This window comes from Camponotus vicinus, unplaced genomic scaffold (assembly GCF_025532165.1).
Source record: "Camponotus vicinus isolate PSW18456_S1 unplaced genomic scaffold, iyCamVici1.0 SCAF_13, whole genome shotgun sequence".
Taxonomy (NCBI): Eukaryota; Metazoa; Arthropoda; class Insecta; order Hymenoptera; family Formicidae; genus Camponotus; species Camponotus vicinus.
Genome location: NW_028141949.1, coordinates 3,928,418 through 3,954,399, shown reverse-complemented (window position 1 = coordinate 3,954,399; position 25,982 = coordinate 3,928,418). Strand labels below are relative to the sequence as shown.

The following is a 25,982-nucleotide window of genomic DNA, read 5'->3' as shown; positions in this document are numbered from 1 at the left end:
GTCTCTTATTGTATTTTTCAATTAATATTAATATCGCTCTTTTTAATTAATTTTTCTATAAAAATAAAACTTACAGAAGCGTGGCTTGGCAGTGACGAGATCACTGGGTTCTGACGGTTCAGATTGACCAGCGGCGTTGACAGCGATTACACGGAACTCGTACTCTTGACCTTCCGTCAGATCCGGAACTGTCGTACTGGTTTGACCTGCCGGCACGTGTACCGCATTCACCCAGTAAGGACTGCCCTTCTCCTTCTTCTGGACGATGTAGCCTGAAATCGGCGATCCGCCATCGTTCTTCGGCGCTGGCCATTGCAGATCCACATGGTCCTTGTCCCAGTCTGTGATCTGTGGTTTGCCAGGGGCGTCTGGTTCATCTGTAAGTCGCAGAAAAATGGATATATTACTTGAATGTTTATTAAAATAATAAATTATATATATCATTAACGTATTTTATATTTATGTCTAACAATAAGTTAACGTATTTTATATTTATGTCTAACAATAAGTTTATATTGATTAAATTCTTCCATTTTTTTATTTAATTTTTCACTTTTATTTAGATATGCTTATAAAGCTACTCACCAAACTCGTTCTTCGCAATAATGCTCTTCGTGGTCTCGAGCGGATCGGATTCACCGATGTTATTAACAGCCTTGACGCGGAACAGGTACTCCTTGCGATGGGTCAGACGACTGACCTCGTGGCTCAGCACCATACTCATGCCGGCGTCGGACCAAGTTCCACGGGATAGATCCATTTTTTCGATGATGTAATGTAGAATAGGACTGCCGCCATCGTCGAGAGGATGTCCCCAGGCCAAGTGGCAACCCTCTTTAGTAACGTTGCTAACATCCAGCGGTTTCTCTGGTGGCGCCGGTCTATCGAGGACAGTGACTCTCGCGCTGGCACTGAAAATTTGTCATCATTCGATTTTTCGTTTAATTAATAATTATCCAAAATATGATTAAATTATTATTAATATAAGATATAATAGTATAATAAACAATTATTGAAATTTAGAACAAAATTGAATTGTTGTTAAAATTTTAATTATTAAGTTTTTTATATTTTTTTATCATATATATATTTTTTTTCTTTAAAGATTTTAATAAAAATTTTTGAATGTAGATTAATTTAATCAAATTTTAAGAGTATATATAATCATATATTTTTTAATATTAATATTAATAAAAAATTGATATTAAAATTTCTTTTTGTAATATTATGTATTACCTGAAACTGCCATGTTCATTCTCCAAAGTCAAAGTGTAACGTCCAGTATCCCCACGAACGGAGAACGGAATTTCAAAGGAAGTTTCGGTGTTGGTAGTAAATATTTCGTGACGAGCATCGGCCACGATCTGAACTCCATCGCGATTCCAACTTGCCTTTGGTTTAGGCGATGCTACGATGGGAATGTTGTAGCTGATCTTCTGACCGGCACGCACCACCAAATCATTCAGTAGATGAGTATCGAATGAAGGAGCGACTGTGAATTACAAATAATTATGAATAAGAGACCAACAACAGAGAAAAAGAAATATTATTTTAAGAAATGAAATTATTATTAAAAAAAGTTCTTATTTCTTTTTTTCAGGGAAAGAATTTATATTTTTGTACAATAAGAAAAGAGAGAGTATTTTTATATAATAATAAATTTCTTTTTAAATAACTGATTTAATTTTGCTGATTATGTTAATTTCTCGATTAAAAATCAAACTTACTGAAACGCGGTTTAGCGATGATCGGTCCCGACGCGTCAGACGGCTCACCAGGTCCACCCTTGTTGACGGCGATGACTCTGAATTCATATTCCTGACCCTCGGTCAGATCCGGTACTCTAGCGCTAGTCTTATCGCCAGGCACTTCGACCGCCTTCTCCCACTGTCCATAACGAGGTCGTTTCTCGATGATATAGCCGGTTATGGGCGATCCGCCGTCCTTCTTAGGCGGCGCCCATTCAAGATCTACGTGATCCTTATCCCAATCAGTGGCAACTGGTGCTCCAGGCTTGTCCGGTTTAGCGAATGGATCTTTAGCGGTAATGGTATCCAGTCCGACCAAAGGCTGAGACTCGCCCTGCTTGTTGACCGCGCGTACGCGGAATTGATAATCATGACCCTCGATCAAGTGACCCACCTGCGCCGAAGTAGTATTAGCCTCGGCCACTGGCACCCAGCGCATATTCTCCGTGTCCATCTTCTCGACCTGGTAGTATTGGATCTCGGAGCCGCCGTCATCCTTGGGCGGCCGCCACCTCAGGGTGCAGCCGCTTCGCGTAACGTTGTCGATCTTCAACGGACCTTCAGGCGGCGAAGGCACGTCCAGCACGTTCACCGTCAACGTGGCAGAATCTTTGCCATTCACGTTTTTGGCTACCAATGTATAGACGCCCGAATCGGAACGTTTTGCTTCTATTATGCGTACTTTAGTATTATAGTCCTCGTTCGTGATCTTGATGCGATCGCTTGCCATTACGATGGTATCTTTCAGCGACCATTCTTTAATTGGCGGCGGCTCGCCGATCACCGGCACGTCGAAGTCGAAGAAGCCGCCGGCGCGCACCTTTACGTCCAGCATGTACTTCCTGTCAATCTTCGGTGGAACTAAAGACAAAATATAAAATATACCATTAAAAAAATCAGATTTATAATTTTTTAAATTTCTTCATATTCAATTGTTTGCAAAAATGCTTACGGTTCTTAGGTCGTGCCAGATGGGACTTGGACGCCTCCGATGGTTCGCCGGGACCAGCCTTGTTGACGGCTCTCACGCGGAATTCGTATTGCGTTCCCTCGACGAGGTCGTTGACTTTGCCACGATTTGTGTCACCATCGACTTCCGCACACTTCTCCCAAGTTGGACTGTATTTGTCACGTTTTTCTATGATGTAGCCAGTGATTGGTGATCCTCCGTCTTCGTCAGGACGTTTCCATTGAAGCTCGACAAAATCTCTGTCGTAATCGATCACCTCGGGCGTACCCGGTTTTCCTGGCTCGTCTGCAAAAGAGATATAGTAATACGATAAAAAAATATTAATAAACAATATTAATAATTATTAATTAAAAGTCTTAAATGTAAAAACGAATTATTAAAAATATATACAAATTAAACAAATTTTTATGTTTATAAAAAATATTTATTAAAAATAATATTTTTAATGAAATATTTAAAAAAGAAATAAAACACATAAAATTATTACTTTTTGTTAAAACTTTGTTTCTTACCGAAGGGATTCTTCGCCTCGATACCCTGCATAGCAGTAAGTGGCTCAGACTTGCCCTGTTTGTTGACAGCTCTCACTCTGAACTTGTACTTGTGCCCTGGCGTCAAGCCCTCCACTTGCAGATTCGTTTCCGGTCCGTCAGTTTCCCCGGCTGGTACCCAACGTCCCGTAGCTTCATCCATCTTCTCCACAACGTATTTCTCGACCGGCTGTCCACCATCGTCCTCCGGTGGCTTCCACGAGAGTTTACAACCCTCGGCATGCACATCGGACGTACGTAGCGGACCCTGAGGTGGGCTTGGCTTGTCCAGCACGGTAACCTTGACGAAAGCCTCGTCCCGGCCGTTAATGTTCTCCGCGATGACGGTGTATTTGCCGGATTCCGCCCGCGTAGCCATTCGCACACTCAGACTGGTGTTGTAGTCCACATGTTTCACTTTGACACGATCAGTCGGCCGGACCTCCTTTCCGTTCAGCATCCACTTGGTCGTTGGCGGCGGCTCACCCGTCACCTTACAATCGAAGCTGAAGTTCTGGCCGGCCTTGATCCTCACCTCAATCAGATTAGTGCGGTCAATCTTAGGCGCCAGGTTACGCGGTTTCGCAATGATGGTCGGAGTGGCGTCTGACGGTTCGCCCGGGCCAGCCTTGTTTACTGCTCGCACGCGGAATTCGTACGGTTGGCCCTCGATAAGATCAGGTACGGTGGCGGAAGTCTCGTCCGCAGGCACCTCCAGCGCCTTTTCCCACTCGCCATACTTATCCTTCTTCTCGATTACGTAACCAGTGATGGGCGAACCGCCATCATTCTCTGGTGGAGTCCATTTAAGGTCAACGTGGTCCTTGTCCCAGTCAGTGGCTTGAAGATCACCCGGTTTACCCGGCTCGTCTGCGATTAGATACAAAAGATCAATTTTATATTTAATATTCCTATAGATTCTTGCAAATTAAAAAATATTTCTGTAATTTGCACTCGTAGCAATGTTTCTTATATGTTTTGCGTTTAATTGTTCGATTTAGAGAATGATATTTGATTAATATACCGAATGGATTCTTGGCTACTATTGCTTGCTCCGCTTCCAAAGGCTTCGATTCGCCCTCAGCATTGACCGCAGATACTCGGAAGAGGTACTCCTTGCCAGGTGTTAGACCTGTCACCTCGAGATCTATAAAAAATAATTTAACATTTAATATTTCATGTATTGTAAATACGCAATCATTATATGTATATATATAGATCAAATTATGTACATTTCAAGATATCAAATTTATAAACAAAAGATGTGAAAACGGCGCTACAAAAATATGAATAATTTATTATTTTCAAGCGAATACTTAAAAAGAATAGTTTAAATGTAATCGAACAAATTCATTTAATTTCAATGCACATCTTCAATGCACAATATTTGTATGTGATATATACTAAACATTTAAATATAAATATTTATATAAATATTTAATATAAATATTTAATATTATAACTTATAATATTATATAATTTGTATTAAATTTAATAATTATAATGCATTATAATCTATTAAAAAAATGAAAAATATAAGTGATATTTTAATTACATAATTTTTTTATGAATTTGAATTATTTTAGACAGTTTTACTATAAATAAAATATTAAATAAATAATAATAGAAGAATTGATTACTACTTAAACAAAGGATTTAATAATATCAAATATTTAACTATGATTTATGACTACGCATTTGTTTCTTTTATCCAATAGGAGAGAATTTATATACTGCAATCTAATAATTACTCACTTGGTTCAGTCGAACGACCACAAGGTACCCAGCAACCAGTCTCCGGATCCATCTTGTCCACCTGATAGTATTCAATAGGCGTGCCACCGTCGTCCTTAGGTCTCTTCCACTTCAACTTGCATCCCTCTTTATGCACGTCTGACACCTGGAGCGGACCTTCAGGTGGTGTTGGCTTATCCGTCACTATCACTTGTACCGTCACCGAATCCTTGCCCGACGAATTACTGGCCGTGACGGTGTAATCGCCACTGTCGTCCCGCGACACCGGACGTATGCTGAACTTGGTATTATAGTCACTGTTATCGATTTGCACTTTGCGATCGGAATGAAGTGGTATCGCGCCGTAACGCCACTCGATATGAGGCGGCGGCTCGCCGATCACGTTAGCATCGAACTTCAACATCGAGCCAGCGGAAAGAGTAACGTCCCTCAGATTGCGCCTGTCGATCTTCGGGGCCACTGCGATGAATGATTGAAGAATCAATAATTAGATGCCAATTACAGATTTGGACAAGCATGCGTTTCATCGACATTATTTTTGGAACGTGCGTACATTCCGTAACAACGATGCAAGGATGCTGTCTACAGATCGATCATTTACGCAATTAATATTTTAAATATGTGGGCCGATTATTAAGACAATAGTATTTGTCATAATTATTACATAATATAAAATTAAGATTGCGTAATTATATAATTAAATAATGTTATATATTACAAAAATATAAAAAAATAGTATTTTAATATATAAGAAAGTATTTTCAAAGTTATAATTGGCAGAAAATAATAATCAGCTCTCATTTAATTAGTAACCACGGTTTTAATTAATTTCTATTATCTTATTAAATTTTTCAAGAAAAAGAATCTCATTGAAATCAAACGTAAAAATTGAACTAAATGTATAGCTATATTTGCAAATACTTACAGAAACGTGGTTTAGCGGTGAACGTCTTGCTAGCTTCACCAGGTTCCGATTGGCCAGCTTTATTCACAGCGATAACGCGGAATTGATAATCGTTTCCTTCTATCAAACCGTGCACTAGAGCTTTGGTGACTGGTGTTTCGGTTTCCAAAGCCTTCTCCCACATTGTACTGTATTTGTCTTTCTTCTCGATGATGTAGCCCGTAATAGGTGATCCGCCGTCGCTAACTGGCTCTTTCCAAGCAAGTTCGACTTGGCTAGCCGTCCAATCAACTGGTTCTGGTGCTCCAGGTGCAGCCGGGACGGCTACAAAGAATAATTACAGATAAATTTAACTGTTATTTTAGATAAGTGATAATAAAGATGCAATATAATGACTATCTTTATAATCTAAACTCTATGAAAAAGAAAATTAAAAATTGAAAATGTAGAAATATATTAAAAAATATAATTAATTTTTAAGTTAATTATAATTCTCGGAAAGAATTATTTACCAAGAGATATTAAATATTATTTGTTGTCTTTTCAGAAGATTATGAAAAAAACTTTCACTTACTGAACGGATCTTTAGCTATGATGGAGCTGAATGTCTCCAGCGGTTCGGATTCTCCTTCCTTGTTGAGTGCTTTGACTCGGAATTTGTATTCGTGTCCAGGAGTAAGTCCTTCGACTTTCATCTCGGGTCCGGTAGTTTTGCCGACCGGTAGCCAGACTCCGGTCTCTGGATCAAACTTCTCCACAAGGTAACCTTCGATCGGTTCGCCACCATCATCCTTGGGTTTCTTCCATTTAAGTGTACATCCTTCTTTGTGTACATCGGATACCTCCAATGGTCCTTCCGGTTTGCCAGGTTTGGCTGATAAAAATAATTACAATTTAATTTAATTTAAGTTATTAATATATAAATCATAAATTATATATATTAGATATATTTAATTATAAATTATTTTATAAAACATTTTTATATTAAAAGTATCTGTAATATGTATTTACTATATAAAATAGATTGTAAGATAAAATTTCTTTATGATAAAATGATAATTATTTGTTCAATAATATAACAAATAAAAAAATCTTATAAAATATAACATACGAGCTTTTTAGAAGCGAAACTGATTAATTTTACTTTTTGCAAATTTATTAATTTATTCGAGCATTAATTATGTGTTCTGATTTTAAAATTGAGAAGCTTATGAAAAATAGAATTGATTAGTTTAACCTCTGAAAGGCTTATATAAGAAAACTACTCACAAATAACGGTAACTTCGACTTCGGCGGTGTCGGATCCGTGTTGATTGACTGCTGTAATCTTATAAGTGCCACTATCCTTGCGCTCAGGCTTATCATTGAAGAATTTGCTGTTATAGGGTACGTTCTGTATCCTGCGATGTGTGGTCTGCTGAATGCTCTTGTTGTTGATTACCCACGTGACGTCTGGTGGCGGCTCGCCAATGATCTTAACGTCAAAGTGAAATGATTCGTTCTCGCGCACTGTTATGTCGCGCAGGTTTCGTCTATCAATCTTCGGCGCGACTGTAGAATAAAATCAAAAGATAATTAAAATTAAAAATAATAAATTTATTCCTCACGTCTATTAATATATTTTAAAACAAATATTTTGTATTTTGAAACATTTTGCTAAAAATATAAAATAAGTCATTTTATTAAAAATGATGAAAAACCTATATTTATTATATTTTTAAAGCGGACTTCAAATTTTTTTATTAAAAGAGTATAATTTTTAGATTTTCAAAATTTAAAAAATATAAAATATAAATAAAATGTGTAAAAATATAAGACTCAGCAAAAATTATATTAATAATATGTATATAAAATATATAAAAAATTAAGAGACTTAATATATATAATTTTAAATATAATTAAATATATATAATTTAAATATATATAATTAAATATGTAAATATAGAAGACTTACGTCTTCGACTCTTGGCAGTGATTGGTTTACTGGCATCGGACGGTTCACCGGGTCCTGCTGCATTAATGGCCTTGACTCTGAATTCATACTCGACTCCCTCATCGAGATTGTCGACACGGCCCTTGCAATCTGGTCCAGTCTCGCACGCCTTGATCCATTTAGGCGCGCCTTTTTCCCGCTTCTCAATCACGTATCCGGTGATTGGAGATCCGCCGTCTTTCAACGGCGGAGTCCATCGCAGGTCCACGTGATCCTTGTCCCAGTCGGTCGCTTCCGGACGTCCTGGTGCGCCAGGTTCATCTGCAAAAATAAAATTAATATTATTTGTTTGATAGACGTAACATTTCGAAAATTATAAAAAAACAATTGTATATTTAGAATTCTTCCTGATTAATATCCAAAAGTTTCTTAATTTTTTTATATTCTAAAATGTTAAATAAATAAAAATAATAAAATTAAAATTCTACTTATATACATCATTATGTATTTTAGTGAAATTTTAATAAAATAAGTAAAAGTTAAAAGTTACATAATAGAATGAATTTTAATCTATTATCAGAAAACTTTGAGGAAAGAGTTGAACTTTACCGAATGGATTCTTAGCGATGATTCCATGCTCTGTCTCCAATGGTTCAGATTCGCCTTCCGCGTTCACAGCCGCGACTCGGAATTTGTACTCCTGTCCGGGCACTAAATTCTCCACCACCATGTTGGGTTCCTTGGTTCGTGCAACTGGTATCCATCTGCCAGTCTCTGTATCCATTTTCTCAACCACATAGTGATCCAAGGGCGCGCCGCCGTCATCCGCGGGCGGATTCCACTTCAGGGTGCAACCTTCTTTGTGCACGTCAGATACTTTAAGCGGTCCTTCGGGCTTACTTGGCTTGTCTAACACAAGAATTTCGATAGACGCCTCGTCTTTGCCGGAGCTGTTCTCCGCCTTTAAGGTCAACGTGCCGCAGTGCGCTCTAGTCGCTGATGAGATCACGAACTTGGTTTTGTAATCCTCCACCTCGATGGTTAGAACGTTGCCGGACTCTTGTTTGGCCTTGTTCAGGAACCAGGTCTTACTTGGCGGCGGTTCGCCCGTGACTTTAACATCCAATCGAATAATATTGCCGGCCTTGATCGTGATATCTTTCAGGTTGGTGCGATCAATCTTAGGCGAAGCGAAACGATCCTTGGCGGTCAAGGTATCGCTAGGCTCACTGGGCTTGCTCTGGCCACCCTTGTTCACGGCTTTAACCCGGAATTGATACTTTTGACCTTCTACAAGATCTGGCACTTTGGCTTCGGTCTTGTTGCCTGGAACTTCCACAGCCTTCTGCCACTTGCCATACTGGTCTTTCTTCTCTATGATGTATTTCTCTATAGGAGCGCCGCCATCTTTCTTCGGTGCCTTCCATTTTAAGTCTGCGTGATTCTTTGACCAATCTTTTAATTCGGGTTTACCAGGCGCATCGGGCTCAGCTGTAATAAGAAATTTTTAAATAATATAATAATATAACATATATACATATTTAAATATATAAAATGTATAAAAAATTTTTTTTTGTAGTTTGTATATTTTTATAAAAGAATATAAATCCTATAAAATAAAACATATATTTTTCTAAAGAAAAAGAAAATGTTTGAAATTTTTAAAATGATTTGATTTTAATTTTATGAATTATTATAAAATTAAAATTAATAACGAAAAAAGAATTAAAGGAATGAACAATTGCGAATATAAAGACTAACAATGAGAGTGAATAAGCCGAATTACTCACAGTAAGGATTCTTGGCGGTCGTTGGTATGGACGTTTCCAGTGGTTCGGATTCGCCTTCGGAATTAACAGCTTTGACACGGAATTGATAATCCTTGCCCTCGTTTAGACCGGAAACATCCGCCTCCGGTGTTTTGCTGGTACCGCATGGTACCCAACGTCCTGTATCTACATCCATCCTCTCGATCACATAATGGTCAACCGGCTCGCCACCGTCGTCATCGGGCTTGTTCCACTTCAATTTACAACCTTCAGCTGTGACGTCGGATACTTCCAGCGGTCCTTTTGGTTTGCTGGGTTTGCTCAGCACCTGGTAATCATCACAAAACGATCAATTACATTAGTTATTTAAATATGTTTAAAGCGCAATTTTTTGTAGGATTTAATTCATGTAAATAAAATTTGTGAAACAATTATTCCGCGAACAAACCTGAAGCTCGACGTCGACTTGATCGGTGCCGCTGTCGTTCTTAGCGATGACAGTATAAGTACCGGTGTCCGAGCGTTGAAGCTTATTGAGGATGAACATAGTATGATAATCTTCGTTTTCGATCTTGAGCCGATCCATGCTCTTCAATATCGCGTCCTTAAGTTTCCACGTAACAACCGGAGGTGGTTCGCCCTTGATGTCGGCCTCGAGCCGCAACATTTGACCGATTCGCATGACTTTCTTTTGAAGATTCTTGCGATCGATGTGCGGTGCCACTGTAAACAGGAACACGCATTAATATATTATTACGATAACCGATTAGAATTAAAAATATAGAAATAGAATTAATATATTATATATAATTAAATTATTAATATATACAATTAAATTCGATAAATAAATTTATGCAAGATATGTGTTGTTTATTTACAGAATCGGGGCTTGGCGACGACGCTCTTTGAGGTGTCGCTGGGTTCGCCAGGTCCAGCTCTATTGACTGCGACGATCCTAAACTCATACTCGTGACCCTCCTGGATACCATCAGTCACTTTAGCGGCCGTACGATCTCCCGGAACCTTGGCGACATCCACCCATTGTCTACCTTCTTTGTCTCGCATCTGTACAATATACTTCTCGATCGGCGCACCCCCGTCATCCTTGGGTGGAGTCCACTCGAGATCGACAAAGTCTTTGTCCCAGTTCCTAAGTTCCGGTCTACCAGGTTTGCCCGGTTCGTCTGAAATCAGGAAAGTAGCGCGTAAAACATCAAATATTCAGAGATTCTAATTTTTTATTCCAAATTAAATAATTCAATTAGTAGATTCTGAATGAATATTTTATGCTTTATATATGCGTACCAAATGGATTCTTGGCTATGATAGACTTGTCTGTTTCCAGATCATCGGATTCTCCTTCTCGGTTGACGGCTTTCACGCGGAATTTATAAGGCTTGCCCTCTTGCAATCCGGTAATGTTAGCTTCTGGCTCAGTGCTACGGCCGCAGGGTATCCATTGCCCCGTGAGAGGATCTAGCTTCTCGATCTCGTAATACTCGACCGGGGAACCGCCATCGTCTTCCGGTTTATCCCACTTAAGTTTGCAGCCATGTTTATTTATATCACTCACTTCCAATGGACCCTGAATTATAAAGGAAAGTATTAATTAGAAGATAATATATTATTTGTTTTTAACTAAATAGATAATTAATTAATTATATTGTAATTTTAAACACTTTTTTTATTTTTCAACATAATTTAATTTAATTTTTTATTTAATTAGAATGTCATTATTTATTTAATTTTTATATATTTAACTTCGTTTAAATTATTTTATAAATATATGCATAAACGTGCACATATTATAATTGCATTTATTTATCATGAGTTAAAAGTAGATTACCTTTGGTTTGCTAGGCTTGCCGAGGACAGTAATTTCTACCTCGGCGGTATCTTCGCCGACCTCGTTCTTAGCCTTGATCACGTATTTGCCCGTGTGCGCGCGTTTAGTTTTCAGGATAAAGAATTTAGTGTTATAGTCAATATTGTCAATTCGTATCGTATCATCTGAGACGAGTTCCTTTTCCTTGAAAGTCCAAGTCACTTTTGGTGGTGGTTCACCAATTATATTCACATCCAGAGTTACGGTAAGACCGACTTTCACTGTTAAAGCTTGCAGATTCGTACGATCAATGTATGGTTTCACTGCAAAGTAAAATAAAATAAAATTAAAGAATGCTCATTTGTTTATGTAGAAATTTATAAAATTTTTATACATATATATATATATATATATTCTTTTTTCTATGTGTGATATACATACATTATAGCCTTTAAAAATAATGCAAGATTTTACTTACGCCAACGAGCTTTAGCAGTGTGTGGATTCGTGGCTTCGCTAGGTTCACCAGGACCAGCCTTGTTGACAGCACGTACCCTGAATTGATATTGGTTGCCCTCTTCCAATCGGGGAACTGTGCCAGTACATATGGGCCCTTCCACTTCAGCAGCCTTGACAAAGCTAGTACCAAACTTATCCTTCATTTCGATGATATAGCCGGTAATTGGTGCACCACCATCTCTTATCGGTGGCTCCCACTTGAGTTTTACCATATTTTCCGACCAATCAATGATCTCTGGGAGTCCAGGCGCGGCCGGAGCATCTGAAATATTTCAAAAAGCATAAGTTTATGCATATTTGAATAAAATTAAAGAAATTTAATGTATATACTATAACTTAAAGAAAAAAATAATATCTTTTTAACTGATATTTTTACTGTAATAATCATTGTGATAAAAAAATTGAATAAGAACATATCTATTAAAGAAAAAGAATAATATCTGTAAGTAATATATTATATAGAAAAAACAATTAGTATTTATAAATTGTACTACTAGTAAAACTATACTATACATTATAATTTAGGTATTATATATATAAATTATAGTATCTAAAATTATTTAACTTAAAATAGAATTATATGTGTGTGTGTAAAAATAAATATGAATGTTATAATCGAGATTATAATACTATACCGTATGGATTCTTGGCTATGATGGGGACATCGGTTTGCAGAGGTTCCGATTCACCCTCCTCGTTCACAGCCTTCACACGGAATTCATATTTGTGGCCGGGTTCCAAGCCGGTAACTGCATGCTCGGTTTTTTCAGGGTCCACAACACCGGCCGGTACCCATCGACCTGTCGTTACGTCCATTTTTTCTATTACATAACTGGATAAAGGAAGGCCACCGTCGTCTTTCGGCTTGTTCCATTTCAATTTGCAACCCTCCTTGTGCACGTCTGTCACTTCTAGTGGTCCCTCTGGCTTTCCAGGTTTATCTGTTAAAATCAATTAAAATCACATAATAAATTATATACATTTATAAATTATATAAATTATTTAAATTATATAAATTTATATTATTGTTTAGTTAAAAAATACAAAAAAGAAAATATATTTATATGTTATACATTTTTTATTTCAGTATTAAATGAATAAAAAATCTTTTAGAATATCTTTCAGATATTTGAATTAAAAAGAAATATAGATACAAAATTTATCTAAATTTATTTACCGAGAATATTAATCTCTACGTCAGCTTCATCTTGTCCGGAATCGTTTACAGCTTTGATGATATATTTGCCAGTTAATCTGCGACTTGTGTTTGTCAACTGGATCTTAGTGAGGTAGTCTTCGTTATCGATTTTGACGTTGGCTCCGGTTTGGAGCGGCATGCCAGCAAAACTCCATGTAACTGTTGGAGGAGGTTCACCTTCCACATCAACTTCCAATTTCACTAATTGGCCTGCCCTGACTCTGATAGTCTGCAGCTTGTCACGATTGATATGTGGTTTCACTATGAGAAATATAACATTGTTGTGTAAATTATTTTATTATAATTGTTATGAATATCTTTTTTATTTATTAATATTTCTTGGTAAAAAATGAATTTATAGTGAAAAAAATAAATCAAATTTTGATACTAAATTTTAATAAAGTTATAATTTAATTTCTTATCCAACTTATAATTATTAAATATGTGGAACATTTTTATTGTATATAATAAACTAGAAATTGTATAACTAAAAGTCTCTTTTTTAATTAACCAGTTAAATTACTTACAGAATCTTGCCTTAGCAATGTGTGGTTTGGTTGGATCGCTAGGCTCTGACGGTCCAGCTTTGTTAACAGCGCGAACACGGAATTGATAAGTGGAACCTTTCTTCAAACCAGTAACGCGACCTTTAGGCTGTGGTGAATCCGTAACGAGAGCTTCTTCCCATTGCGAGGAGGGTTTCTCCTTTTTCTCAATGATGTAACCGGTGATCGGTGCACCGCCAGTGTCTTTCGGAGGTTCCCATTTGAGATCAACGCGATCGACATCCCAATCCTCGAATTCTGGTGTTCCAGGTTTGCTTGTGACATCTGTCAAAAGAAAATTATATTCAATGTAACTGTAAGCAATATCGAATTAATTAATTTTGCAAAATCTTAGATTATGAAAAAATAAATCATATATTTAATAAATTATTTATTTTGTATAAAAATTATTCTGAATAGTATTTTGTTAAAAGCATAGATTTTTTAAGAAAAGAAACTTAATTTTAGATAAGACATACCTTAAAAATATGAAAATTGTATTTTTTCCAATTTCATTTATATTATTATTTATTTATAAATGTGTTTAATATTTTATTTATATATTTGATATTTTCTTGATTAATTTTTAATTTAATTAATTTATTCTATTCAAAAATTTTTCATTGATTTGATACAATATTAAAAATTTACCGTAAGGGTTCTTCGCAAGCGTGGAGCCATCTGTCACGAGCGGCTCCGATTCTCCCTCCTCATTCAGAGCCTTCACTCTGAACTCGTACTCATGCCCTTCTTGAAGACCCTTTATGTCCATTTCGGTATCCGCAGTGCGACCGACGGGTACCCATCTGCCAGTCGATTTGTCCAATTTTTCCACTTGATAGCCAGTAACCGGCTTGCCGCCGTCGTCCTCTGGCTTATCCCATTTGAGTTTGCAACTGTTCTTCGTAACGTCCGACACTTTGAGTGGTCCTTTTGGTTTTCCGGGAGCAGCTATGTATAAAGGAAAAAAAATGATTTGAATAATTTTAATAAAAAAAGATTTTTTAAATACTTTATTACTAATTTTAAAAAAAAGAGATACTTTTTTGTATAAATTACTCACATAATATCGTCACTTCGACCTCTGCTTCGTCTTCGCCATGAGGATTGACAGCCTTGATCTTCCATAGGCCGGTATTCTTCCGCACGCTATCGGAGATGGTGAGCTTCGTGTTGTAATCGACGTTGATTATCTCAATGTTCTCGGCAGATTTCACCTCGTTGCCGGCTTGATACCACTTGATCTCTGGCGGCGGTTCGCCACGCACGTCCACGTCGTACTTGACGGGTTTGCCAGCTCGCACGACAATCGGTTTCAAGTTTGTTCTGTCGATCCTCGGCTTCACTAAAGCGAGCAAAATTATACAACACGACATTATTTCATAGCATCGTACATTAGAATAAAAAAAATGTAATATTTTTTCAAAACGATATCTTCTTTTTCCGCGAAAACTTACGAGCCTTATGCTTGCAGATCTGCATCTTCGACGCGTCTGATGGTGGCGAGGGTCCGGCTTTGTTCACAGCAATGACTCGGAATTGATACTCGCCCCTTTCTTTCAAATCGGGCACTTTGCCTTCAAGCTGATCTCCAGGCACTTCGATAGCCTTTTCCCAATCAGGCTTGTACCGATCCTTCTTCTCAATAATGTATTTCTCGATCGGCGCACCTCCGTCGAAATCGGGCGGAGTCCATTTCAAGCTTATGGATTCGTTATCGTAATCGGTAACCTCGGGAGTTCCAGGCTTCAAAGGTTCGTCTAAAAGAGAATTGTATTCAATTAAATTTAATTCTGGATTTATCGTGAATTAATATACGAATTCAACTCAAATATAATGAAGACAAATATATAAAAATATTATACTTCAAAAAATTTAGTCGTTATTAACACTTGAACTTTTGAAATTTAAATCTTGAAGAAATAATTGCATGAAACTTATTTTAATATAAAAATAATTAATTTTAATTAATTAAGAACTTATTAATAAATAATAAGCAATATAAAATTTCCCAGATATTTCTTCAATTATTTTGATAAATTAAGATTCTTATAGACGTCTCAATACCATATGGATTCTTCGCGATGACGCCCCGCTCGCTTTGCAGAGGCTCCGAATCGCCCTCATCGTTGACAGCTGTCACTCGGAACTTGTACTCGCTTCCGGGATTCAGGCCAGTCACCTCAAATTCTGTGTTCGGCGAATTTCCAGGTATTTTACCCACTCTGACCCATTTGCCGGTTTTTGTATCCATTTTCTCGATCTCGTACTCTTTGATCGGTACACCACCGTCATCCTCCGGCTTTTCCCATTTCACCTTGGCCGTGGTGTTGGTGACATCGCTTACTTCCAGAGGTCCTTTAGGAGCACTTGGTTTTCCTGCAACAAGAGATTTTAGTTGAATTAAGACTTTTTTCCAATATCCACTGTAATAATTTTATTTCTTTCTATTTTTCAAAAATTTATTTGTGTAACTGATATAAAAATTAAATAAATAACATTAAACTTTAATCAAATTATAATTTGAATGAATAAATCATTGCATATATCTTAATTTTTAAAGTGTGTCGCGAGGAAAAATCAAGTTATTTAAAAATTAAAAGTTTAAAAATTAGAAATTTACCGAGTACTGTTAGTTCGACAGTTTCTTCGTCCTTGCCGTTAGCGTTCTCGGCGGTTAGAGTATACTTTCCGGTATCCTTGCGCATCGCATTAACGATCGTGAAATCTGTATGATAATCAACATTATCGATCTTGATGCGTTCGGTAGTAGTTAATGGGATGTTATCCCTCCAGATCCACTTGGTCTCTGGCGGTGGTTCACCAGATATGTCCACAGACCATTTGTGCGTGCGACCAGCCTTGATGATGATGGACTTGAAATTGGTCCGGTCGATTCTTGGTCTCACTGAAAATATTATTTTTTAGAGATGAATCCATCTTTGAAATTAATTAAGCAATTTTTTGTTTAAAGAATACAAAATATTTTCAAACTATATCACATTTAATTTTCTCTTAAAAAATAAATATTTAACAAGTATGGGATTATGGCAAGTTTGAAATAATTATAACTTACTTGATTGCAAAAAGCAATTGTTCGATAATTATAAAAACAGCGTCAAAAGGAGGAGAAAGAAAGGGAAAAATCTAGATTAAATCATAAAGATTTCAACTTACAATTCCTATGTTTGCAAAGATGATTGTCCGTGGGATCGCTAGGCTCGCCAGGACCGGCCTTGTTGTGAGCGCGAACGCGAAATTGGTATATCATCTTCTCCTTAAGGCCTTCAACTTTAACCTCGGGAGTCGCGTCGGGGGTTTTCGCCACTTCGACCCAATCGGGAGCGAATTTGTCCTTCATCTCGACGGTATAGTGAGTAATCGGTCTGCCACCGTCGCTCTTCGGTTTCTCCCATTTCAGTGACACGCTAACATTGTCGTAGTCGAAAATTTGCGGCTTGCCAGGCTTGCCAGGCTCATCTGTCGTAAAAAATGTATAATACATATTTTAATGCATAACAGGATTTAATTAAATTAATAGTATTTTAATTATCTAATTTAAAACTATTAATTGTCAGCAAAATTAGATACATTCTTACCATAAGGATTCTTCGCGACAATAGCTTCCTCAACCTCTAAGGGTTCAGATTCGCCTTCCTTGTTGACCGCTTTGACTCGGAATTTATACTTCTTCTTGGGCGTCAAGCCAGAGAATGTAAACGTCTTCTCGTTGGGACCGACTTCTCCAGCTGGAATCCATCGTCCTGTATCTAGATCCATCTTTTCCAACACATAGCCAGTGATATCGGTACCACCGTTGTCTTCGGGTGAATCCCATTTGACCTTGACATGATTGGCGCGGACTTCTTCTATCTTGAGCGGTCCTAACGGAGCCGATGGTTTATCTGCAAGAGAATAAAATGCAAATGATTATACTCGAGATATTTTAATAAATTTTATTCTTCAAGATTCAATAAAAAAGGTAAAAACAAATAGAAAACTGGTTTTATATAATTTTAAATAAATCTGACATTGTTTGATTAATTAAATTTTATGTTATCAAATTATTTAATCCATCAATTAATTATTATTTAAGAATATTTTTTTCTTACTAACATTTTTATTAAAGAAGCACTGAAACTTCTTCCTGAAATGTCTTGTAAGTTAATAGAGTTAAACTTACCTAAAACGACGACGTCAGCAATGCTTTCACATGTACCAGAACTGTTCGTCAGCATCAATTTATATTTTCCGGAATCAGGCCGAGTAGTTCTCCTGACTGTTAACACAGTATTTCTTTCGTACTTATCGATCGTGATCCTTTCGGCCGCATCTTGGACAATTTCTTTCTGACCGAGAAGCCAGTGTACCTCCGGATCCGGCTCACCAGCATACTTGATATCGTATTTGATGACCTGGCCTTTCTTAACAACCAGGTTTGTGAGACCCTCGCCGATAATGTATGGCTTGACAAATCGGCATTTGGCGATAATCGGCTTTGTGGCATCGGACGGTTCACCAGGACCGGCCTTATTCACCGCTCGTATCCTGAACTCATATTGCGTGCCTTCCTTCAGACCATCGATTGTCGCTTGAGAGACATCGCCTTCGATTTCCTTGCCCTTCGCCCATTCCTTGCCGAATTTCTCTTTGTATTCGATTATGTAACCGGTAATCGGTGCACCGCCGTCATTCTCTGGTTTCGTCCACGTCAGGTCAGCATGATCCTTATCCCAATCGGTTACATCAACGTTCGTCGGTTTGCCTGGCTCATCTGTAAAGCGCCGACAAAGCTTTTGTTTTTTTATTCTATTTTAAACTGACATACTTATGGATAATAAAATCAGAATGTAAAGATTTCTGAGGCCAGATTATTAGATTTAATTTTCATATGTAAATAAAAGATTTTAATTAAACTTTTAGATTTTAATTAAACATTTTATAGAAGAGATTTTGATTAATAATAGAGTTAGATAGATAATAATTACCCCATGGATCCTTGGCTAAGACAGGCTTGCCGAACATTGCCGGTTCGCTGGAACCGAGTTTGTTTACGGCCCGTATGCGAAACTTGTACTCCTTCTTTGCAATAAGATCTGTGACCTTGTAGACACACTTCTCGCCCAACGTGACTTCGCCTACGTTATCCCATTGAGATTTCAAGCTGAGATCGAGACGCTCGATGATATACTTCGTGATTGGAGTACCGCCGTCATCCTTAGATGGTTTAAACGACACGACGCAGGAGTTCTGGAAAATCTCGTTGACTTCGACGTCGTACGGCGGAGATGGAACGTCTAAAAACATAATTAATTTAAAAATAAAAAGAAATACAAAGAGACGCAAGATTTTTAAAATAATTTTTAAAAAAATAATATAAACCTTGCATAACAACATTGACGTCCTTTACTTCTTCGCCCTGGTTGTTACCGATCTTTATCTGGTAAATTCCGGATAATTCACGCTGAGGTTTCTTGATCTTATACGTAATCTTATCCTCGCCGACAATAATCTCGACATCCTTGAGAGGTAACTGTTTACCATCTTTCATCAGTTTTGCTTCTACTTGACTCTGCTTGGTGCCCTCGACTGTACAGATTACAAATATAAATGTCACTTGCAATTCAGAACATATTTGAATATTAATTATCATATTTCTTTAGAGTTTTCTTACATGTTATTGTCTTTCTACTTCTATCATGCAAAGTACAAATAAAATATAAATAAATATATATAAAAATATAATATGAAAAGTATATATAAGTAAATAAATAAATAAATAAATAAATATATATATATATATATATATATATATATATATATATAAAATGTAAATAAAATATGAATCATTACCTTTGAAAGGCACAACAAAGATCAGTGGTGCGCTGCAGGATCCTTCAACCTTGTCGGGGAAGTCGACGATAGGTTTGCTTTCACCCTTTTTCACGGTGACCTTGCAACTACTGGTCAGCTGACAGCTCTCGCACATGACCTCACCGTCGTCCGTCATCTCCACTTTGTTGAAGACTAACTGATGTTTACCACCGCCAAGATTCTTGATCTCTACTCTCTCGTTGGGCTCGATCTTCTGACCATTGAAATAGAATATGGCCGGCGCGGTCTGATCCTGAAGCTCGACGTCCAACACCAGCTTCTCTCTCTCTATCGCGATTGTGTCCTTCAATTTCTTGTTAAAGCGATTGGCGTCTATGATTTTGGCACAAAAATACATAATTTTAGTACTTTTTTTCGAAATTGAATAATCAAAGATAAATTAAAGTAATTTCGTTATTCTTACAACTAATCACGATTTCGGCTTCCGTCTTATCGGCGTTGCTTACGCAAGAATACAGTCCGGCGTCGGTGACTTTGCAGTCTTTAATGACGAGCTTTCGTTTCCTGCCATCTTCCTTGATTTGTATTCTGATAGCACAAAAAATTGTTTATATAAAATACTTTCAGAAGAGAGACAGGTACGTGAAATGTTAATTATTAATTTAAAGCACCTTTTATCGGGCGTGATTGCTTGATCGCCCTTGAACCATTGCACGTCACCTCCAACATCATCGAGTTCGCAAAGCAAGGTCAGTGTTTCTTTTTCCACGAGCTGCTGATGCTTCAATACTTTGACGAACTTGTAAGGATACTCTGAAAAGATCGTCATTAAATTTTATAAAATGTTATGAGCAAAATTATATTAATATATTATATATTATATCATAAAATATATAATATATATCATATAATATAATTCGTATAATATATATAATAAATGTAATTTAAAATTATATATAATTAAACTAAATTGATTTAAAAAAATAATATTCCTACCGACTACAGTGAGGATAGTATCAGTCTTGTCCGTCTGCTTGCTTATCTTGCAAGTGTATTCGCCACTATCCTCAAGGGTTGCGCTCTTGATCAGTAGCCGGCACATACCGGACATGTCTTTGGAAATACTATACTGTTCTCCGTCCTAAAGAACAATGTTTAATATTGAGAAGTATATATCGAAAATATTGTTTCATAAGAATTTTCATTGCAATGAATTACCTCAAGTTTCGTCTTGCCTTTGTACCAGGAAATTTGTGCTAGATTGGAACTGACTGTACACTCCATATAACACTCGTGCTTAGTGAAGCCACTGCTCGTCTTCGATAGCGGTTTCGTGAATGTGTATGTTGGATCAGGTTCTAGAATTTTAAGATATTCAAAAACGTATTTCCCTTTTTGTTATAAAAAACGTTTCATCGAAAGCAAGAGTTTAGTAAAAATATGTACCATCCACATTGAGGAACCCTGTGCTGGATACACCAGAAATTTCGATCGTGTATTTTCCAGTATCTTCGACTTTAGGTCCACTGATGATGAGCTGATAACAATCTTCTTCGTTTTTGAATTTATATTTGGCCGATGGGAATAATTCCTGTACAAAAAACAAATGATCAATATATGTATATTTCTATTTATTCTACTTTCTCTCATAGTTATAGAATATATTATATAAATTTTTTTTTAATTCACTAAATTTTGCAACTATATAAAAATAAATAATATTAAATAATTGAATAAATTATTTCTTCCAACACACTCACATCCTTTCGAAAGAACCATTTCGGTTTGCAGTTCGGTTTCGAAAAGTTCGCTTCAAACACAACCTTCTTATCCTTGCCCTCCTTGGCATATTGGTCCACCAATGGTTTCAGGAAGCTCTCTTGTTTCTGCGAAAGGAAGAATCATCAATCAACCGTGAATCATGTTCGTAGATTCAGCTGAGAAATTCTATCATAATAATATCGTTCAACATCGACAGCTAGGCGATACAATAAAAGTAGAAGAAAAAAATCGATGAAAAAGTCGAAAAAATCCGCCGCTGCCTCTTTGTACGAATAGAAGAATGGAGGCCAACAGACGACAAAAAAAAGACAAAGTCTCCATGAATACTTCGAGAGAGACTCTAGAAAAAAAATGTTCTAGAGAAAAATATGAAAAAATCTGGAAGAAGCTCGATTGATCATTCATCGGCTGGACCGGATATTTGCAAGCCTATAACTCGCCATGCTTATTACTGTTAAGATTGTTAAACAGTTTTGAGAAAGAAGAAATGTCAGTAGGTTTTCTCGAGAAGAATATCATCACTGCTCGAGCAAGATGCGCGAGAAGATAATTATTGAAGAAGCCGTCACTTACGATACATTCAAATCACGACATTGATCATAAAAGACATTATATATTTAATATTAGGAATTCCAATTGTGGATCTTCCAATTCCAATTCCAATTGTCCATCTTATTTTTAATTAACTTAATATATTTAAAAAAAATATATTTTTAACAGTTTTATTTTATTTTATAAAATATTAATATATTTATAATATTAATTTTATGATCTAAAATAAAAATCAAAGTATTAATAACTTGGAGATATATTTGCATGAGTTTCAAATTAATTGATAAAATTCAAACATAACAGTTTTATATAAAAATATAAAAAATATATTTTCTAATAAAAAAATATATATTCCGAGTTTAACTCACTAATAATTATTAATTTTATAAATTCTTTTATAAAAAATATTCTTATTTTTTCTAAATTGCCTATCGTATTCTAAATTATCTATAAGTTAACAATTGTTTCATTATAAAAAAATGGATCACAAATTAGAATCCCTTTAAATAAGTTTTAAGATTAAATAGAATGTTTATCGAAAGAATAAGAGAAAAATTAGAAGAGATAAAGTTATATAAAGATTGAAACAGAGGGTGCAATAGTGGAAACAACTTCGATTTTAAGTAATTAATCGAAGGATAATAAAGTTCATTAATCGAAGTCAGAAGAGAAGTAGAATTTGAGAAGAGACGATTAATTCGTATAAAAGTATGGTCGAGTGAAAGAATGAGAGAGTTCTCGAGCGAGTCAGAGAAAGAAGACAAACAGGTCGTCGAGTTTCGGAGACTGTTTGAGACAAACAGCGGCAGGCAAACATCGACAGTCAATATCACGTGATATTATCGATGAAATAATTCGATTCATGTAAGAATCGGTCCAACCTCCGTCTTGGTGAAGTGATGCAGGATCGGCCAGTCGGGAATTAATTCGGCCAAAGACGGCCTACGCGATCCACTATTCTAGAAACAACAAAAGGCAAATCCGCAATCACAATATCTTTTTCAGACCCGATCGTCAATCTTACTTGCTGATCACTTTCAGCGAAGAGGCCTAATGGGCTTTTATACAGAATTTGGTTGTCATTGCTATTTTACAGTTTTGTAATTTTCGTTATTTCGAATCCACTTCCAGGATAAATTATTACTACTACAAATTATGTATTAGCACTGTACAGTTACAATTATTAAATAATTATATTTAACAGTTATAATACAATTATACATATATATATATATATATATATATATATATATATATATATATATATATATGAAAGTTACAATAATTACTGAGCTACAAATTATTGCAGAATATTATTCAAAGTATTATTTATAAAAAATATGATATATATATACATATAGGTATATATGTTAAAACAATTATTATGTGCAATTATATATTATCAGTTACTGATGCCTATTCTACTTTTAATTGCATCGATAATTTTGCAATTTTCCACATATGTAAGTTACATAGTTCAACAGAACAGAGTGTGATGACGAAAAATATTACATTTCAATAATGTATATAATTTATTCGAAAGTGAGATAAGATTAAATATTTATATTATTATATGTTTTAGTTTGAAAATATTTACGAAAGCGTATGCATGCGTGATAATAAGTTTACATGACCATTTTTAATTAAGCCAAGCATGAGAAGCGCAGACACTTTATTAATTTTTATTCCTACTATACATGAATTTATATATTCTTATATCTGCTTTATATAGTCTCTCACAATTTAGAGAAACTATTTGGAAAAGCGCAGGCCAAAAAGGGAAATCTCTCAATCGTAAATAGTCGCAAGAATTTTGAAATAATTCATCGAAAATTATAAATCTTAATTAAATCTTATTTAATCATCATGTTTTTCGCAAAATCTGATTAAATCAGATGTAATTTTAAAATTCTTGCGATTAACTGGCTTTTGTTATATTTTTATTGATTTATTTGATTAACATCCTCAGTCGATTGATATAACATTGGTTTAAATAAACAAAGAGATCAATCGCAGTTATCTTTCAAGTGCCCACATCGCGCAAGAGCTGATCTCTTTGCCATGTTATACGTTTTGCCATGACAAAGTTTTTTTTGTCTTATATTTCTCTCAAAGCGTCACGTTTAGAAAATCCAAATAACACCAGTATTCTGGCAAATTATAATCATAAAAAGAGAATTAAAATATAAAATAAATCTTATTATATATAATCTTATTTATATTTTTTTTGTAATTTAATTTATTTTTTATATATAAAAGAAATAAATTTTCTAATCCGCGATATATATTTTCAAGTCTTTAATTAACCAGAATACCAAAGGAAATAAAAGCCTTGCAGGGGCAATTCTGCTCTCTGTTTCATGGTTTTTGGAATCTAATGCAAGGATGTATTGCTTTAAAGATTTTTTTCGCGAACCTTCTCCTTGGCGTGTGTCGCTAGTTTTGGCCAGTCGACGATTAGCTCCTGCAAACTTGGCCTGCGCTGAATGTCGAAGATGTCCTGCATGCCCGACACACACACACACATATTATAGTTAATGCCACTCTTATAGCCAATAGCGATTATCAAAGAACTCTGATTAAAAAAATATTTAATAAAAAAGAGGCTTGAGAAGAAAGATGAACTGATTTTTTTCAGTTGTAAATAATATGCTTTTTATTTATGTGAGGTATATGTTAAGCATTTTTATTAGACATTTGGAACTACGAAATTGAGCATATCAGAGTTCTTATATTTTACAATGATAGAGTTCTACACGTTTAGAGATAATGCTTTTCTCTCAATATGAGAAATGTCACATGCAATGAATTTGGAATATTGTCAATTTCGTTTTATTGACAGTTCATATTTTCTTTCTTTCGCTATAAGCTTTTTAGTTAATAGTGGTTGTTTGTTAATAGAAAAATGTAATAGGTACAGTGTAAAAATATACAGCCAACTCTCAATATAAGTACGGTGAAATAATTCACAATATAATTTCCATAAGCGTTTCTTTATGAAGAATATCAAATATTAATCTTGCGTGTGAGTTTAATATATACTCACAAATAAAAGAAGTAGTAAATTAGATTATCTAAAATTTTATTAATAATTCACATCTTTTATGTAATCGCGTAAATTGAGAGAGGTTGTAGTTTGTAGCATTAACTCTAAACCATACATATAGATAAAAGTGCATATGTTAAGGATAAAAAAAGAAAGTTATACCTTGTGCGACAAAGGTAAAAAAACTTAATGGAGAACTTGATATAGTTAGAGTTTATTTTTGTGAAAATAGAATTTCTACTCTTCTAACAACAGTCAAGATTCGGTCAAGAACTTTTAGCAGTTTCCTATAATTATCCTTGTAATTATTTATTTAATTTATTAAAAAATGCAGAAGGCAGATAATGAATTCTGATCTCTTGTCAATATTTGTCATATGTTCGTCATTGTTATATTATCATCATTTTAGGGTTCACTAAGTAAGATCATTGGAAAAAAAACCTTGAGCCAGCTCCAGTTACTTTCACCCTTCCTGATTAGAGAAATTCGAAGGATCTCCATACCCTGCATCATGATTACTATCTCGTCACCTTCTTGAAACCAGCTCGGTCCATGTGGCTCGCTTTGTAACGACTTTGACTGAGAAGATAGGAGTAGAAAAAGAAGAAAAGAACAAAGGACGAACAAAAAATATATTCTAAGATTTCGATAGACCATTGCTTAAATTATATTTCAGCAGATTGACAACGCGGTAAAGCCATCGTTTACTCTATGCTAAATATAAAAAAATTACGCATTTTTTAAATTAATTAAAAATATCGTTGTCTGTCAAAATATCGTTCTGTAACTTAATTCTAAAGTAAAAAATATTCTACTAAATAAAAACGTTTTAAATCTTATGATATAATTGACAAATTAAAATAAATAAGAAAAAGAATTTCAAAGAAAAAAGCAAAAGGAAATTATAACGTAAATAAGCGGCGTTAAATTTATGTTATATATTTAAGTTTATGTTATTATCGCTATATCACCTATTCTCAGACTGTTAATGGCTGAAATTGCATTCGCACATTCACATTATGTGCATTATATCGATGATTTGCAATTGCAAATATGATGTGTAACCAGCTT

The 25,982-nt window shown here is 35.5% G+C and overlaps 1 protein-coding gene across 9 annotated transcripts in view; it reads right to left on the bottom strand.

The window, feature by feature from the left end:
* Window positions 1-25,982, bottom strand: part of Bent (projectin protein bent) — a 95,406-nt gene that overhangs the window by 17,794 nt on the left and 51,630 nt on the right. For 6 of the 9 annotated variants that reach the window (XM_083085754.1, XM_083085755.1, XM_083085757.1 and 3 more), the window contains 39 exons: window positions 21,292-21,417; window positions 20,978-21,122; window positions 20,750-20,889; window positions 20,528-20,672; window positions 20,203-20,344; window positions 19,995-20,119; window positions 19,550-19,903; window positions 19,079-19,285; window positions 18,685-18,993; window positions 17,880-18,470; window positions 17,296-17,601; window positions 16,874-17,176; window positions 16,320-16,604; window positions 15,764-16,075; window positions 15,154-15,456; window positions 14,760-15,041; window positions 14,348-14,647; window positions 13,679-13,981; window positions 13,131-13,412; window positions 12,589-12,894; window positions 11,913-12,215; window positions 11,456-11,757; window positions 10,915-11,194; window positions 10,488-10,793; window positions 10,058-10,332; window positions 9,631-9,937; window positions 8,450-9,331; window positions 7,862-8,161; window positions 7,177-7,458; window positions 6,482-6,781; window positions 5,929-6,231; window positions 5,004-5,462; window positions 4,273-4,395; window positions 3,231-4,118; window positions 2,701-3,003; window positions 1,728-2,609; window positions 1,237-1,492; window positions 586-911; window positions 75-377 (listed from right to left, as the gene is read on the bottom strand). In XM_083085754.1, the coding sequence (XP_082941880.1) occupies window positions 75-377; window positions 586-911; window positions 1,237-1,492; window positions 1,728-2,609; window positions 2,701-3,003; window positions 3,231-4,118; window positions 4,273-4,395; window positions 5,004-5,462; window positions 5,929-6,231; window positions 6,482-6,781; window positions 7,177-7,458; window positions 7,862-8,161; window positions 8,450-9,331; window positions 9,631-9,937; window positions 10,058-10,332; window positions 10,488-10,793; window positions 10,915-11,194; window positions 11,456-11,757; window positions 11,913-12,215; window positions 12,589-12,894; window positions 13,131-13,412; window positions 13,679-13,981; window positions 14,348-14,647; window positions 14,760-15,041; window positions 15,154-15,456; window positions 15,764-16,075; window positions 16,320-16,604; window positions 16,874-17,176; window positions 17,296-17,601; window positions 17,880-18,470; window positions 18,685-18,993; window positions 19,079-19,285; window positions 19,550-19,903; window positions 19,995-20,119; window positions 20,203-20,344; window positions 20,528-20,672; window positions 20,750-20,889; window positions 20,978-21,122; window positions 21,292-21,417 (12,646 nt within the window). Of the gene's footprint in view, window positions 1-74; window positions 378-585; window positions 912-1,236; window positions 1,493-1,727; window positions 2,610-2,700; window positions 3,004-3,230; window positions 4,119-4,272; window positions 4,396-5,003; window positions 5,463-5,928; window positions 6,232-6,481; window positions 6,782-7,176; window positions 7,459-7,861; window positions 8,162-8,449; window positions 9,332-9,630; window positions 9,938-10,057; window positions 10,333-10,487; window positions 10,794-10,914; window positions 11,195-11,455; window positions 11,758-11,912; window positions 12,216-12,588; window positions 12,895-13,130; window positions 13,413-13,678; window positions 13,982-14,347; window positions 14,648-14,759; window positions 15,042-15,153; window positions 15,457-15,763; window positions 16,076-16,319; window positions 16,605-16,873; window positions 17,177-17,295; window positions 17,602-17,879; window positions 18,471-18,684; window positions 18,994-19,078; window positions 19,286-19,549; window positions 19,904-19,994; window positions 20,120-20,202; window positions 20,345-20,527; window positions 20,673-20,749; window positions 20,890-20,977; window positions 21,123-21,291; window positions 21,418-22,746; window positions 22,825-25,982 lie in introns of all 9 variants that reach the window. The other 3 variants (XM_083085749.1, XM_083085753.1, XM_083085748.1) reach the window with 1 other exon arrangement.